We start from the raw sequence: 17,041 nt of genomic DNA on the forward strand, positions 1-17,041 counted from the left end.
TCGGTGGTTAAATAAAAAGTAAATTGAATTTCTCTCCAAGAAACTCATTTGATGCAACTCTTTGTAAAATTCCGTACACGTTAAATAGTTTACGTATCAGTGGTAAACAAACAACAATGCACACTGCCATAAATTCATTATTTGTGTATGTCGAGTCGTGAATACTCTTGGACAGGGACAGTGTTAACCACTAAAGGACTGTGGTGAAAATACTACCACCGTGAAACCAGATATCAAATTCCCATAAAGTCCCGTCCAGACAAAGATACAGCGACTTGGCTATTTACCTTAAACGAAAGACAATAAAAACAAAGGCCAAGGTGCTGTATCTGTCAAACTGACTGAGTATTTCACAGCATCAAAAGAATCAACGATTTTAAAACAATTCAAGATATTTACTTTATCTCACCCTTACCTATAAATTGCTGCGTGTACCTTTCCTTTTTTTTAAGTAAGTGTAATCAGAGTATTATCTTTGATAAGATAACATGGATAAATGAGATTCATCTTTAACCAAGGGATAAGAAATTTCTTGAAAAATTGTCACGAGGCAATGGCAAATTTCCATCTAAAAAATACCCTTAAACATTTTTTTTAAGAAAAGCAAAGGGGGGATATGAGGTGCTGGAGACTTTAGTTTTGAGAAGCATTATTCATCCCCTCAAGATATTCACCAGTGTTATAACTGCTGCCTATTTAAGGCTGGACGTTTGCTCGTGCCTTCAACAATACTTGTTCTTGATGATGATGTTACATCTGCAACAGTCAGAAGGAAATTCAAATATGTCTCGAATAAATTGTAATCGGTCATAACACTAGGCTCCCGCCATTGGAGAAATGAGACCTTTGTGGCGTCCCTCGACGTTTATACCAGAGTGTGAAGCTGCTAGGCTGGGTGATGGTCTCTTTGTGATTAATAATAGTCTGAATGACGTCTGTTGCTTCCACAAAAGTGTTGCGTCTCTCTGCAATGAACTAGACCAATTTTGTGGCTAGCAAAAATGGAGCCAAATATGAGACGTGAAGACTTCAACTAAGGGGATCCCGTATGGGGGTAGTTCCGTCACTGGACCTCATGAGGTGCACTGTAAGCATTACTTATATTTCTTTGCAGCGTGCCTTCGGCCCCTAGCTGCAACCACTTTCGTTCCTTTTACTGTACCTCCTTTCATATTCTTTTTCTTTATCATACTTTCCACGCTCTCCTAACACTTGATTCATAATACAACTGCTTTGAGGTTTTCCTCCTGTTACCCCTTTCAAACCTCTTACTGTCAATTTCCATTTCAGTGCTAAATGAACTCATAGGTCCAAGTGTTTGGCCTTTTTCCTAAAATTTATATTCAGTTCAATTCATTTCAATTCAACTGAGGGAATATATTGGGGTGTTAGTCAAAGGAGTTCAGGAAATTGACTTTTCCCGGGGAAAGTACGATGTCGAGTGGACACGTAGTAATCGATAGACAGACAAATAGATAGGTTACTGTAAAGGTGATCTGTAGATGGGGAATAGGCATTTTGTGAAAAAAATTTATTATATAGAAATATGATTAAAAGGAAAATTATGAAAAAACGGAAGACCCATTGCCAATGGTTCTTTTAGTCTTTGACTTTTGAGTTAATTTTTTTTTTCTGTACGGTGATATAAGCGAATTGATTTTTAGTTTTTCATCTCAGTCTTCCTAGCTCTTCACTTCCACAAATCTTCACTCATCTCCCAGCTGATATTTCGGTATTCTGTTCTCCTTGGTTAGTGTCATATCCACCTCCCCTTCATTATTTCACCTACATACAGAGATTTCTGCATTTATCTTTTGATATTCATTCTCATCCTATCTTGCCATCTGCGTCGTAAGCTTAACTCTCAATGTTTGATTCTTATATCAACTAACTCTATTGGTATAGCTTCATTGTCGTACCATGATTAATTTCTGCATAACAATGCTGATTGTTCTAGGATGAGGTTTATATATAATCTGCTTTGATATGTAATTTTTGGCTATTTATTTTCTGGGTCTTATTCGGGTTGTCCATTGTTTGAATCGCCTTTATGAGTTTTTCAGTAAATTCCATCCCAAGAGAACCTGTAATGGATATCTAGTACTATGTTCCTAATTATTGAAAAGACTGCTTCATAAATCCTTTCTCCCTCTTCTCTCATTTTGTTTTTCGTAGATTAATCTTAAGCTGTTTGTTTACAGCACAAAAAATGTTGGAGATCTGATATGTTGATTTTTAACTATTTTACCATAAGGCTCTTTAGTTGTGCAAATGCTCATTTGTTCAAAACTCAACTCTATGCTAGGGAGGCATTTTTCGCAATATCTTAACTCATCGGAGAGAGCAGAAAATATATTCTTCCCCTCGACCTCATCGGAGAGAGCAGGAAATATATTCTTCCACTCGAAAGTTGATGCGTTAAGTTGCGTCCTGCTTTACCGCTTATTTAATACTTGTAAAGTAATAGCCCTTTTAAGCATAGGAGGTAGATTGTATCCTGGAACGACGGCAGTAGGAATTAGTTTCGTAATAATGGGTTTAACTAAGTTAGCCTGACGTTTTCTCTCATACAACAATGAATTTTTGTACTAAATTATTACGCACTCTTCATGCCGTTTGTATCTAGACCGTGCAATTACTACACGAATTTAAGTAAGCCACGTATTCAGTCTTATGCGACAGTGATTCTCTCTCTCTCTCTCGTGTCAGTTATGTAACAGCTCGGTTAACTAGGTAACCTTGGCGTTCGCTTTTATTTTGAGCTTAAATTGCGTAGTGAGTGTTAGTGAATTTAATAGTATAGTAGGTGTAGTATAGTATAGTAGGTGTAGCATTCCGCATTTACAAGATATTAAAATAAATAAATTCTCCGTATGCTGTTAAAGTTTCGGTAAAATAATAGTGAATTTAACGATGTACAGCATTCATTTTCATAGATAATTGTTATCGTCGTTCTTTTGTTGTCATAAATCACCGATTGTATGTACACCACTCTTTGGTAGGAATAGTTATAGTTCCAGTTTAAAGTCCTGGTTATTATATAACAGCATAGTGAAAGATGGTACATTGACGGTTGTCGTAAGGAATATGATATAGCTTCGGTCAAGTCGTCATTATATTGCAGCTTACTGTAGGGAGCTTAATAACAGATGAGCCTATTGTTTTCATGTGCGAAGTTGAATTTATATATATATATATATTATATATATGTGTGTGTGTGTTTTCTTGGTGTGTATAGTGCATGTGGCAGTTCCAGTTGCATGTAATAACTGTATTTGAATTTGTGTTGATTACACGTAGGTTGGAGGCTGACTGCACCCAAGTAACCCCTTCCCACAGTGTATATTGAATTCCCTTTCCCTACATGATGGATTGCTGATCATTTTTCCCTGACTGAGGTGCCACGGACTCCTTGGAAAAGTGACTGGACCCTCCGGTTTCCTATTGGACTGTCTACCGGTCTGTGAGAGAGACGGTCTTCGTTTAGAATCCATAAAGCAAAGCAATGTATGGCTGCTGGGAAACCTTCATAGATTGTAATGGTTACTTACAAACGGTAATTATATTATCATCTAATTGCACCAAGATTTCCTTCGGAGTTGGGAATGTAAGTGAAGTCTTTTTATTTGTTGACTTTCCACTATACTGCATTGGTTGTAATTGTGTTCACTTTTCACAGTAATGCAAAGTCTGACACTAATGCCGTCCGGAAATTGCTTCCAAAACTATAGACATGAAGTTTATAAATGCAGAAAAGCGGAGATATCAATTCTACCCTAAATGGCAGTATTTTACTATAGGAAAAAAGAAATAAGAGGTGTAATATGTAGGCATAATTTGGTGGGCTGACACCTTGGTTGAGTCACTTCACCCAGTAACAGTAAGTCTGTTAGAAATAATCATATTTTTTTTACAGGTGGCCTATGGTTTAGTTGGGAAGACGACTAGAAAGTCTGTGCTACTTGAATGACCTCCTCTTCAGGTTTAAATGTACTGCGAGTTGTTTATTTTTCGCAACGATGCCAAATAAACGTATCTAATTGGAAGTTTCTTCAACCTTTCTTGCAATATCCTATCCAATACTTTTATTACATAATCCTGGAATTAATTATTGTTATCTTCAATACAACAATGGGTCCTCAGTGCCCATTATATATACAAATGTATTTATACAGGCACTTTGATGGAACACGTGTCAACAAAATACAGTACATCGCAGCCATGTTCTGGAAAAGTTAAAATATATCTCGTCTTGGATGGATGTGGCTGTATTAGGGAGGTTTCTTACCGATGTAAATATTAAAATTATTTTCACAACTTTCTTCCTTACTGTATTTGCAGTTTCTTTTACTTTACTGTATTTGCAGTTTTTTTTACTTTAAATATTAGGAATGAATGAGTTTCCTCAGTGCAATGCCAAAACATCGTTTCATACTTTCTCTTTAGTTTGGTACATATGCATTTGTTGCTCTTGCAGTATTATTTCCCTACAGGGCAACCTTACTATGAAGTGTCTTGCATAAACCTACCTTAGTCATTGCAAATGGTACTGTACGCAGCACTCAAGGTTTGGATCTCACAATTCTTTGGTTTTCTCTTAGTTACCAATGGCACAGTAGATATTTGTAGCAACCTTTCGGTCCCTTAAATTGTTGCATTTCTTTCTGCCCTTGACCCTTCGTCTGTCCAGCTTCCACTGTATTTGACACATGGTTTTAGTTATGTGAGAACAGACCATATGGGCAAGCTGTTAAATCTCTCCAAATGTGGCTTAGTGGCCTGTTAAATTAGTTACAATATATAAATAAACCAAGAAACCAGGTTTCAGATAATACTTCAAGTTCATTTTTCTCTACAATAATCTGATTTTATGTACTACCATATCATTCCTCATCACGTGATACTGTACTGGAACTTCAGCGCCCACTTCGTATCTCTGTGCTTTATGAATGAATCATGAAAACAAGGCTATAAAGCCTAGCACTTACAGCCATTCAGTGCTTAAAAACAGTGGAAAGAGGGAGTTGCAGTGGTGTTAGGGAGAAGATTATCCAGAAAATTTATCAATGATCTAAAGATGAGGAGGAAAACCTGTAGTTGCATTAACAATATTTAAGAGAAGCTGGACAGCAAGATAGAAGAAAGAAACTGGAACGGGGGTAAAGGAAAACTTAAAAAGTCGGTACAGCTAGGGACCAAAGTGATGCTGCATCAGTACGATTTAATAATGAGTCATGTCAGACACACTGACAGCATTTAACTCATGCTGTAAGGTACCAGGTATTGATTTCTAATTAAAAAACATCTCTAGCACAAGAAACTGGTATAAAATATCTATACATGTACAGTAATTAGGCATTATCAAATTAACACATTGTGATTTATGAAGTTTAGCGGGTGTCCAGCTAAGCACTGGGGCTCTTGACCATTCAGCACTTGAAGGAAGAGGAAGTTTTAACCCTGTATGTACTGTACCATGTTAACATAAACGTTCAAAACTCTTATTTATGCATGAAGTTTGATGGTTTTGGTCTCGTAATTGGGAATCGACCGAAAACGAAAAGACTTAGTGTTGGCATCGACCACCGAGGTGGGATGCCAACACCATACCAACCATGCCACTGAGGCGCAAACAATAATGCTGTAAGTGTTAAAAGTTTTCAGTCTAATGCTTTGTGTCAGTCATTCATGGCCAATGCTTGAAAGTTTTCTTCCCCCTTCCTGCATGTCTGGGACCAAAATCCCTACATGTAGAGGAAAAACTAAAAAGGAAGGGCAGTGTAACCTTAACTGAGCTCAGATTAAAGAGTACAAATACTAATTTGTGTCAGGCAAACATGACTTTAAATCCTGAATAAACCATCTTTCGCCATTTAGTTTACAAATCCTTTCCTTGAATTCCCCAACTTTAAAACTGAAGGGCATAAAGTAAATAGTACAAGATAAGGTTAAGCAAAAACAATGTTGGAGCTCAGCTTTATTTAACCTTTCTTAGAAGGAATGAATTATATACAAAATTAGGCTAATTAGCCTAAAGCAAGTGTTGAAAAAGGGGAGACCAACACAAATAGTGAATGTGTCCTGCTAAACATGGGCTCTCTAGGTCCACTAGTTTGCAACAGATGACCACCAATGTAGGTTATCGCCACTGAGGAACAAAAAAACAAAAAGTGAAATAAAAATAACCAGCAACTAAGGATGCAATGATCGGGCTATATTTGGTTACCAGTGAGGAATCCTACAAAGGGGATTATCCAGAAGCAATGACAACACCATCCTTCATATGGCCAGGCTGGAGGCCATCAACAAAGTTCCAAGTGATAAATTAATTCCCTAACTCGTGTTTCAGGTGACCCATAAAGGTTTCCCAATCCTGGGCAGGGCTTAGAATGGACAAGTAACTGGCTAATAATGAAAATTTATAATTTGGAAGTAGTATATTCTTAATAAAGTAACAGCTGATTGAATGGCAGCATAACTAAATTTTTACATCTGGCATACCATAACACACACATCAGTATATTCAAAATCCACTAAGATGGCTCTGTTATTTTAATAGCCTCTTAAGAACCCACTCACTTGCAACCCACTTTAACCGACGACATGTTTTTATGGTAGCGAGACCCGATGCCACGATAATGGCAATCGACACGGTAGCCAATGAACGGGCCACAAATAAATGCAGCCATTAATTTGACACTGTATTAATAAAAAGTAACAGCCCCTTTTCTTGTACAGTATATATATATGTTTATTTATATATATAAAAAAAATAATACAAAATAATACATTGCTGAGAACTCTACAACAGGATCACAGTTATGTACAAGCATCCGGACATGGACCACCGTGCTGGGCCACTCTACCAGCATCATTCTATGAATTCTAGAAATACATTACATCATAGCCTCTTCTAACTCGGCCCTGGTTTGTCTTGAAAGCAGGCCTTGATAATCCTCTTATCAATAAGGTTCTCTCTAACACTGCACAATAAAGCCTCATCTACTTATTAGCTGGTCCTTTCCAAATGAATGGTATTGCACAATGTAGCCTCACTGAAAAGATGGTCACAAAGGCCTAACCCTGTGGTTGTTCTATACCACTATGAACTTACCAGGATAAATCCATATGCTTATCACAGCACAAGGTCTTGCAATAAGACTATCTGCTAATCATAGCAAATGGACCATATTCCCATTGATCAATTATCGTATGGACCATTTCCCATGTGCCCAAGTTTAGTTGGGAAGACTCATGTCACCAAGTTCATGAATTTTAGATGTTCAAATAAAAATTTCACTGGGTATTAGTGAACAGAATAAAATCCATAAATCTGGTGTCCTCCCCTACCCTACTAACTGAAAGCATCTTATGGGAATGGACAACAAATGACATGGGAGGGAAACACAAAAGCTGAATCCGGACACAGTGATTGAACGGAATCCACAATTTCACAAAGGCTAACCACTTTAATACATGAGGTAATACAGGTTAATAACTGGGAGGATATAGCACAAAAAATCATCTCAATAAGTGAAAAAATAAAGCCACCTGTTATAAGACTTCATTACAGAAACAGAAAAATCACTTGTGAGCAGCTCGAGAATCGCAGGAACTGGTACGACATCAACTAGATATAAACTGGGTGGGAGAAGAATAAATTAAAATTGCAAAACCTTTAAAATGGAATCACTTTCTCAAAATAGTATGGAGTGAGAACATCCTCAAAGATTACTATAAAGATATACCTGAAAAATGGAGGCGAGAAAATGAAGAAACACCCACAAACATATAGAATATAAATGTCTGAACTTTTTACAGAAATGGAATGCAGATAAATACTGCCACATTATGTAATCCTCATATTGTATTTACTCCTCTGGGGGGGTGGGGGGAATGATACTTACATAATAGCTTACCCTTAAAACCACATTTTAAAAAAACCTATTTCTTTCACCAGCAAGTGGGAAGTATGACAAAATAAATTAAGAGAGGCATCCCAGGAGCATATGGTAGTTGACCGACAGCTCTTCTAGTAATTTGATTTCCTGATGCCAACATGAGGATTCAGTGTAGCACTTACAACTGCAAGAGCAGATTTCAACTTAGCATTAACAGCTTATTTCTTGCTGAACACAAGACAATCATTGCTTAAGAATACATTAGCATAAAGTTGCTCAAAATTTATGTCCAAACTTTACTCTTCCTGTAAAAATTTAGCACCATTCATGACATCAACCATATGAATTTAGCCAATTAAAATATTATAAGAGGATGGAGAGGTAAACATTTCGTCAAAAGTTACTAAAAACAATTATTGGTCCACTACCATCAACATCATTACTGCATCACAGGCTTTGGGAACTTTGAATTAATCAACTAACCCCCTCAAGATTGCAATCAAAACAAGGAATTGCTAGTTTTACATAATAGCCCATACAACTTTATTTCAAACTCAAAAAATGTAAGAACTAGCTTTTAACTGTAAAAGAAGTTATAACTGCGTTCTCTGTGCATTATAGTTGGCCACTGTCAATTTCACACACATCCACACAACGCTATGTTCCCTCACACATCCACACAACACAATGTTCCCTAACAGAAAAGTCTGCAATATGAAAGTGAAAGGAAGTGTTGGAAAATTGACAAATAACATACAAACATTCAAGTCTTTCTGCTTTAGAAGAATGCCAAGCCTTAATTTTTATTGTTAATTAATTGATTAGTAATATTTCTGGAATAAAAGGAATTTTTCAAAAACATGATGTCTGAGGCAACCAAATAATACAAAATGAAATTCATGGATTCATATTCTTTTTGTCACTTCAAAATATCACAATACAAGAACCTCAGAAACCTTAGTTCCAATCCCCACTAAATTTCAAAACTGTGCATAGAAGCACTTTCAAACCAGTTTTATTTTCCAAAAACAATGTTTTGGATACAGGGTCCATTTCAAGTAAACAACCACTTTATAACATAAGAGCCTTACTTTGATAAATTTCACTAAAAACTAGCAACACAGTTGTGCATGGACTAGCATATGAGACATTTTCAAGATCAATCAACATTTACCCATCCAGCTCATCCTCAAGTTCAATGGCAAACTAAAAGTCCTCTCATCAATATAATGTACCATAAAATGCTGCCAGAAATGTTAAAGTTCTTTAGGAAATGTAACCTAAATTTAATCATTTTTCCTGCTCAATATAAACAAGAATCATGTATCCTCTGCTTGTAAAAACTGTACTAGATTAATGTTTCTGGTTTTTACCAAAAGCTGTTATGCATTTAAATGGGAAACCATCTTGTGAACTATTCCTAATCCAGATATACGTAGGTACTGCACTTTTAATAAGAAATCTTAAGTAAAATTCATAAACTCTACTTATAAGTAACACACTTTTGTGTACAAGATATTCATAAAAAGGATAAATTTTAATGTAAAAAATAACCTAAACTGAAATGGATGAAGTATAGAAATCTGTCGTATCTAACCTAGGGTTCACCGGTGCTTCTGTTTCAAAAGAAAAGTTGGAGAATAAAATCCACTCGAATCCTTGCTACAATGTGTCAACTTCATTTAAAGAAAACTTAAAACTAAAATTTTGATAACCTTTGGCTTTGTTACCACTGAAATATCAGGCTGATGTTTCGAGTACTATCTTACATATATAAAAAAAAATTCCTGCAATAAGATAATTTGATATTTCATCAGGGGAGGTAGCTAAGCCTTACAAAAATAAAAAATAATTATCATACTATCATTAACAATTAAAAAAAAAATAACCACTACCATCAACAGTAATCAATCTCACCAATGCACTACTAAACAAAACATATAACCTTACTTTCTCACTATGTTATCCACCTGAGTAAATAACCACAATCAACAATCTAAGTTCCCAGTATGATCTGCACAAAGGGCCAGAAATAGAACTCCCATCAATGTCCTTCAAACCAGAAATCTATTTGCATTCTTACCTGATGAAAATGTATTTGCTAGCCCATATCACATGTGAGAGATCACCCCCAACTGCTAACAGGCAACTTAAATGGGAAAAGGGATGGGGAATTGAACTTCAAGTAGTAGGAATGCTACGTGTAATATCTATTTAACAATGATCAATAATTTACAGATAAACTGATGAAATTGTCAAGTTACCTATGAGGAATGTCAATTTGTCACAAGTCCTTCCTTAAGAGCAAACTGTTTTCCTGTAAAATAAACCTCTCAAATTTACTAACTGTTATTTCAAACCTAAAATATGATTTATAAAAGTAACTAAACATAAATAATGAAACCATCCAGATTATTTTAAGTATCTACACAACAAAAATGTAGTCTTATGCAGAGTAGATGCCTAGATGCAGTAACAAAGGATACAGTTCTACTATTTCATACCTGATTAAAAAAAATGTTGCGTAACGAACACAAATCAGCTCTTGAACCTCAGGGTTTCACCTCTGGTACATGACAAATTTTGAATTAAGTCACCATTTGGTTCTCCCAAAACACCTAAGATCAACGAAACTTCAACACATTTCTCGTAAATCTTCTGTTCAACACATACCTATGTAGTCTATTTTAACTTTGGAAAACAACAATAACAATATTTTACCAATTTCAATGGAAATAACCCTATGTATGATGGCCTCCAAGAGAAGTTACTAAGAGTAATAAGGTTTGTAGAAGCAGCAAGGCTATCCTTTGATTAAAGTGTACATTCAGCTATTAAATATAAAAAATCCAAATAATAGAGACAGGACTACATTCGAAAGGAAGAAAAAATGAAATCTAGGAACCAAGACTGGAGAGCAAGTTACTTGTCACCCTCTTCATAAGGCTGACATAGAAGAAATGACCTAGAAACACATATGGTTTTCTAACATTCAATAAAAAATAAATAAAACAATGCACCCACTTTGTAGAACCTTCTGATATCACTATATATTTATCAACCACTCAATGCCCTGCTTTACTTAGAAAGGATTATTTATCAACTTATTTCATGGTCTTACAAACATAATTAAAAACATTTCACAGCCCAGTTCAAATTTACATGACTGTTTGCAGCAATGAAAAATTCAATAAACATAAATAATGGAAAAAAATACCTAAACATCAAATCAGTTGGCAATGAAATCCTCTGAAGACATTGACTTAAATCCAACCCTTGGGACAGAGGACTGTACCCAGAAGAAATCCATTCATGGCTAAATATCATTGGTCTTTCAGAGCAAGGAACAAAGGTATAGCGTAGGCTTGAGTAGAAGCAAAACTTCCTAAATTACAAATACGACTACTTCACCAACAGCAATTGTATTCTAGACTTATCAAAATAGGATTACCAACAAGTAGCTGGTGTCACACTCCAACATTCCCAAACCACAATGTAAAATAAATACTATAAAAAATACATGAGCAAAATTCCTTAACCATTCCAAACCACCAATTTCCAATAGCTTCCTCATTACTACACATCCATCCTTCTACCTTTCCCTACATTCTTTGCTCCCTTCCTTACTAGACTAATAAATAAAGGCAACCAATGGTGGATTTCCTCCAAGTACTGACCTACAGGACAGTCACCGAGAGCACTTAACACTTTTATATAAAAGGATTACAGTACAGAAAAGTCATCTACACTCCAGGAACTACTGGTACTGGAGATAAATATGTAGGTAAAGCTTTAAAAAAGATGACAGCTTACTGCTTACCCATCAACACATCCTAAACCATACTCATCCTTTGAAGACTGGGGTAAATCTGTGATGTTGCTAAATCTGTGATGCTGACATAAATATTGTACAGTAATAAGCAGTCCACTGCCTTCTTTTTCAATTGCCTTACCAGAACATGTACCACACAAAAAGGTAAATTTCACAAAAATTCACAATTCATTCCATACTTAACATCCACATCTTGAGCTACTGCCATATGCTGTTAACAGGTAGCAATGGTACGTATATTCCAAACCAAAGAAATCACAATCTTTCTCCCTACACTTCATGCCAGGTATCTATAAAATTGAGAGCTCTTGGACATGGAACTTGAGAATGGTTTAAATGACAAATCTTCATGAAATATAACCTATACTACTAAGCAGGGACATTCACAAACTGAACTCCAACTCCCCTCTGTACCAGTTGGGAGTTGTTGTGAGGAGTGCAAGTTCCCGCCAGTAGGGAGTTTCTGCTGCTGCTAGAATTGCAAAATAAAACTAATGGGCTGGAGAGCTTAGCCAAGACACAGATATTATTAAGGTGGGCTTGACCAGTCCAGCAGCAAGAACACAAGGTGACAAAGAGGACAGAAGATGACGATGATGATGATGACAACGACATTAGAAATCGTGAACCTAAGAAGACCCACTCTTATCAGCAGGGGTGAACCTAAGGACCCCATGAAGTGGAAACAGTGCCAGCCTCCGGCATCAGTGCCAGTCTTTTCTGTTGTGACATGCCAGCAGCTGTACCTGAAGACTCAGCCTTTAGGTGTGTAGTTGTGTCAATCACAGAACATAGATGACATCGGGATTATGGGTTGAGGATGGCCGAGGGCAGGCTGGACCCATTGAGGAACACGACAGTTTGCTCTATCCAACATGGAAGCAGCATATGCCCTGGCCCACAGCGGCACTTCTCTGCACTGGTATTGGCAGCCGCATCTCGACCCTTCCCTAACATTTCTATCGTAATAAGAAAATATAATTTATAAATACTCCCAGGCAGGTCTCACGTCAAGACAACAGGCCTGGGCAGCTATCACAGCCGTGCCCAGCACTATGTATCACTCATGAAGCAATTCTGTGACTTCATATCTTCAAGCTCTCGCTTCTGAGCACGTAGGAAAAGTATCCTGAAAAACAAATGGTAAAATCAAATTACTTAGCAAGCACCATTTTTTTCTTTTAACACTTCACAAAACAATCTATTCATCATTCATGCCAACACATACTATGTTCATGGAGTTTAAAAAACATTGGGCCAAATGATAACGGTAAATATCCTAATTTAAATTCTTTCAATACTTTGGGGTAGTGACTAGAACACTGCACTTGAAATGCCCATGTGAAGGATGCAGTCATCCCACACAGTTGGGTCTACCTTTCTTGCTCAAAAACCAAAAAGGAAACCACTAAGTTTCTTCATCTTACGACACTAGAGGCCATTTATTCCAGCAACATTTACTAATATTATCGAGTTGTGTTCAACAAATGTTTGAATATGATGGTAATTATTATCCACAAACACATTTAGGAAATAATTTGAGGTTGAATTTTTCATACGTATTTTCAACTGACATAAAAACTGAGACAACTTCAGTCTGATTACTGAACTTAAAAAGCCTGTAACCTACGATTGCATTCAAGTATGAGTGGGACAATGATGAAAGACTGCCATTCTTGGATGTATTGGTTCATAAAAATGAAACCAAAAAAATTCTCGCTCTTAATAAAAATTTCTTACTTTATAAATATATGTTTCTACGAGCAGTTGTAGTCCTACATTTCAGGATATAATTTTGATAACCAATTACAAATTTTTAAACCATGGATAATGATAATTTTATTAACACGCCTAACGAACATACTTAAAATAACTTAATACTAATGAATACTTGAAAGAACTTAATACTAAAGAAAAGATAAGATGTATCCTTTCCAAAACACAATTTTATTTTAAATTGCTTAATTTAAGGCACATTTTGTTATAAAGGTTGTATCCTTTGGACTTAAATTGCTGCTCATACCTCAAGGCATTGATTACAAGTGTTTCAGACCCTAAAATTCGATGGGTAAATTACCAATCAGAAACAAATCAATTGTGAATAGAGAACATGTATTTCCATGGTACCATGTATCTACTGTAATTAAGTTCATTGGATTGGAAATGTAAGATTGTTTAGAGAGAACATGTATTTCAATGGTACCATGTATCTACTGTAATTAAGTTCCTTGGATTGGAAATGGAAGATTGTTTATATTAAAATGAGCACATACAGGATATAATTTGTCAAACACCATCTTCAATAATAACACTGAAAATTACCATACTTGAAGATTACCTTGAAACCTCGAAAAGAAGGAAACCAAACCATCCTTGATTGCTAGTTTTTCTAACTACTCAACACACCATGTCCGAGGTGAAAAGGCTCAAAGGACTACTGCTGTTAATTCTTGGCCTCCAAGTGAAATTATGAATTTTTGGCTCATTTCTTTTTGTATTTTAATAAGTACTGGGAATTACACTAACTTTCTTTTTAATGCTTTTAGTAAAAACTTTGGTAATTTCCAATAAGAAAATTATATGGTATCCCAAAACTGTATGTGACAACATAAGTCTTTTCCTTAAAAATTTGTAATTTTTTCACATTCACTATGCTAACAAACAAAGGCCCAAGTTACATGACTCATAGTGCTAATCTGAAAGCTTTGTTCTCAAGTAGTGAAAATTGAAGATAGACAACGATACGCCACTAGACAGGTAGATAAGATCCCACATAGGAGAGTAACTATAGTGCACTTTCCATATCACATTTCAATAAGAATAAAATAATACTTCTTCAGCCCCACTTGCTTTCCTTTATTTTTATTTCTAATCTAAAACATTTAGTCTCTTCCTACTCAGCTGTTCAACTTCTTTAACTTGGTCTTGCTCCAATTTGCAACCTTTAACTGACAATCCTTTGAGAAACCCCTGGGAGTCTTAAGATTTGCCATTTGTTCTGGTTAAACTGTTTTGCAATAACTAAGACCATTATCAATACTATTTTTGCAAATACTGCACTTCATTTTGAACCTTTTTACCGATCCCACCTAACCAGCCCGAGAAGAGTCTACTTGAGACTCAAGAGGTCTGAAAAAACTAACCCCTATTAATAATAATAACTGATCCCACTTAATAAAGCAATTCACTCCATCTAAATTTAATGGTTTTTCTCATTATAACCAATTAAGTGTAAGGGATATTAGTTTTGTTATACAATTGTCTCAAGTCTGCAGAGGTAGTAGACAACTCATCCAACCAATCAGTGCAAGATCTATTTCTAAATTAGGGAAAACAAAAAGAGAGCAAATTCAATATCCCAATAACAGAAAATATTAAGTTACTGGAATAAGTAAGTGTCCCTCACTGAAGTGTTCAGATAATTTGACCAAAATATAAAATCTGAACAGTAAGATAACTATTTTCATTGGTTAATATAATACTACTGAAGCAAAATTACCTTTGTTCATGGAGAGTGGCCTGTATCTCCGCGAGTCGAACAAGGGAGCGTGCCATCTTGAGCTCGGCAGATACCCGCGTCATCACTAGACTACCAATAGAATGAGCTTCCTCTGACAGTCTCTGAGCCTACAATAAATAACCAGCATTCTTTATTCACCAAGGTTCAAATAATTAATCTCAAATTAGTTATAGAGCAAAATAAATTGTATCCTTGCATAGATAATGTTTTTAATTCAACATGGCACCACTATGTTTAATCTTATGGAGAAATAAAATAAAAGACACCACCATACTTACTGGCTTTTCTAAGGCCTCCGCCGGCCAATTTTGTACGTGAGATATTAAAGACTCCTTGTAATAATTTGCTAAACTTGGTGTTAACGTAGGCCCTACAGGCCTCAAGCCCGCTAAAGATCCTCCAGCTGTCTGTGTTAGTGACTGAAGTGAGTTAATACTGCTGGTTGGGCTACCCACTGGAAAATAAATTACAAATATTGAAACATTTCTCAATATCACATTAAAAGAAAACTTCTACAATTTCCAGATTGATACCAAACATGATCAATTTCTGAAGTGCACTGTTCCTGACCATAGCAAACTTCTACGTTTTTCATCAGTGGAAAAATTTTCAAATAAGTCTGTGTCTCCTATAACTTAACCTTGACAAAAAGACATACAAGTCAATGGCCCTTGCAAGGTAGTGGTAAAAAAAAATCTTGAGTCCACATGCTTTACTAGAGTCAATTGACCTTTGCCTGTAACTGTATCCTTCCACACAATATTTTACCACACAGTATTGTACAGGGCAATACTCTAGCCAACAAAATCCACCAAGCTGCTGCCTGTTGGAGTACCATAAGCTTCAAGCTCACCGATTCATTTTCAAATCAACATTTTCTCCTCTTATTTTTTTTTAAGGCACCTAGTTGTCCATTCTAGTCTTTTGTTTTTTTAAGGCTCCTATTGTTTATGGGAACAAGCCATTACCACTATTATTTTTGCAAGTCCTAATTGCGTATACGAGGTGGAAGCTGGTCACTGACCACACTAGCTTTTGATGCATCATTTCAGTGTCTTCTGACTTTTTATTTACCCTTTTCAGCCAAGCCACAATTACATCTCACCTATAGTGGATATTGCTCCAAGGATGAAAATCTTTGAAAACAATTTCTAAAATATGTTAAATCTTATAGTAAATAAGACTTCCAGTAACATTTAACATACAACCCTTACGATATCCAATCTTTTAAGTTGGCATAATTTCAAATTCATGCAAAAACTATATTAATAAAAATACTTTATGGCTAACCATAATCTGAACTTAACTGCTGAAATAATATTCAAAATCTGGAATCTAGCACTCACTTAGGTTACCTTCAAGGGATTTGGGCCACAGTGACCCCTCCATTTTCTTTTAAATAAAATAAATTCAATCCTGAGAGAACCAGATAACTCACTCTTTTCGTTAACTGACTTCAAGGGTGCCAAATTTAAAACCTTGTATACCAGAAAGGTTTACTTTTGAAAACAATTAATCCCTCTTGCATTGTCCTACCAGTTTTAAAATCTTTCATTTTGTACGTGAACCACGAAAATAAATGACAATAGCAATTAAGTAACCTATTAACAATTTTTTTCTTAAAAAGACACTCAAGTGGATTATATCTGGTCAAAAAAGCCATTAACATCCAATGAACATGTCACTCATCTATTATAAATTGAGAATAGTAGTTACTCATATAATCCATTAATACCTTACGTTCTAAGTACTGGATCAGTTGCAAGAACTTCTCAACAGAGATAACAT

The 17,041-nt window shown here is 35.7% G+C and overlaps 1 protein-coding gene and 1 long non-coding RNA gene across 6 annotated transcripts in view; one reads left to right on the forward strand and one right to left on the reverse strand.

Annotated features, from left to right (window-relative positions):
* LOC135205754 (uncharacterized) overlaps positions 1 to 4,323 on the forward strand; it is a 35,614-nt gene extending 31,291 nt beyond the window's left edge. For both annotated transcript variants that reach the window (XR_010312593.1, XR_010312594.1), the window contains exons 2-3: positions 3,301 to 3,607; positions 3,917 to 4,323. This is a non-coding gene — a long non-coding RNA (uncharacterized LOC135205754). The remainder of the gene's footprint in view (positions 1 to 3,300; positions 3,608 to 3,916) is intronic.
* A 1,641-nt stretch (positions 4,324 to 5,964) lies between these two features.
* LOC135205755 (WW domain-containing adapter protein with coiled-coil homolog) overlaps positions 5,965 to 17,041 on the reverse strand; it is an 89,719-nt gene continuing 78,642 nt past the window's right edge. For all 4 annotated transcript variants that reach the window (XM_064236882.1, XM_064236883.1, XM_064236880.1 and 1 more), the window contains 3 exons: positions 15,532 to 15,707; positions 15,233 to 15,360; positions 5,965 to 12,862 (listed from right to left, as the gene is read on the reverse strand). In XM_064236882.1, coding sequence (XP_064092952.1) covers positions 12,787 to 12,862; positions 15,233 to 15,360; positions 15,532 to 15,707 — 380 coding nt within the window. In that variant the 3' untranslated portion in view covers positions 5,965 to 12,786. The remainder of the gene's footprint in view (positions 12,863 to 15,232; positions 15,361 to 15,531; positions 15,708 to 17,041) is intronic.

This window comes from Macrobrachium nipponense, chromosome 24 (genome assembly GCF_015104395.2).
Source record: "Macrobrachium nipponense isolate FS-2020 chromosome 24, ASM1510439v2, whole genome shotgun sequence".
NCBI classification, from domain to species: Eukaryota; Metazoa; Arthropoda; class Malacostraca; order Decapoda; family Palaemonidae; genus Macrobrachium; species Macrobrachium nipponense.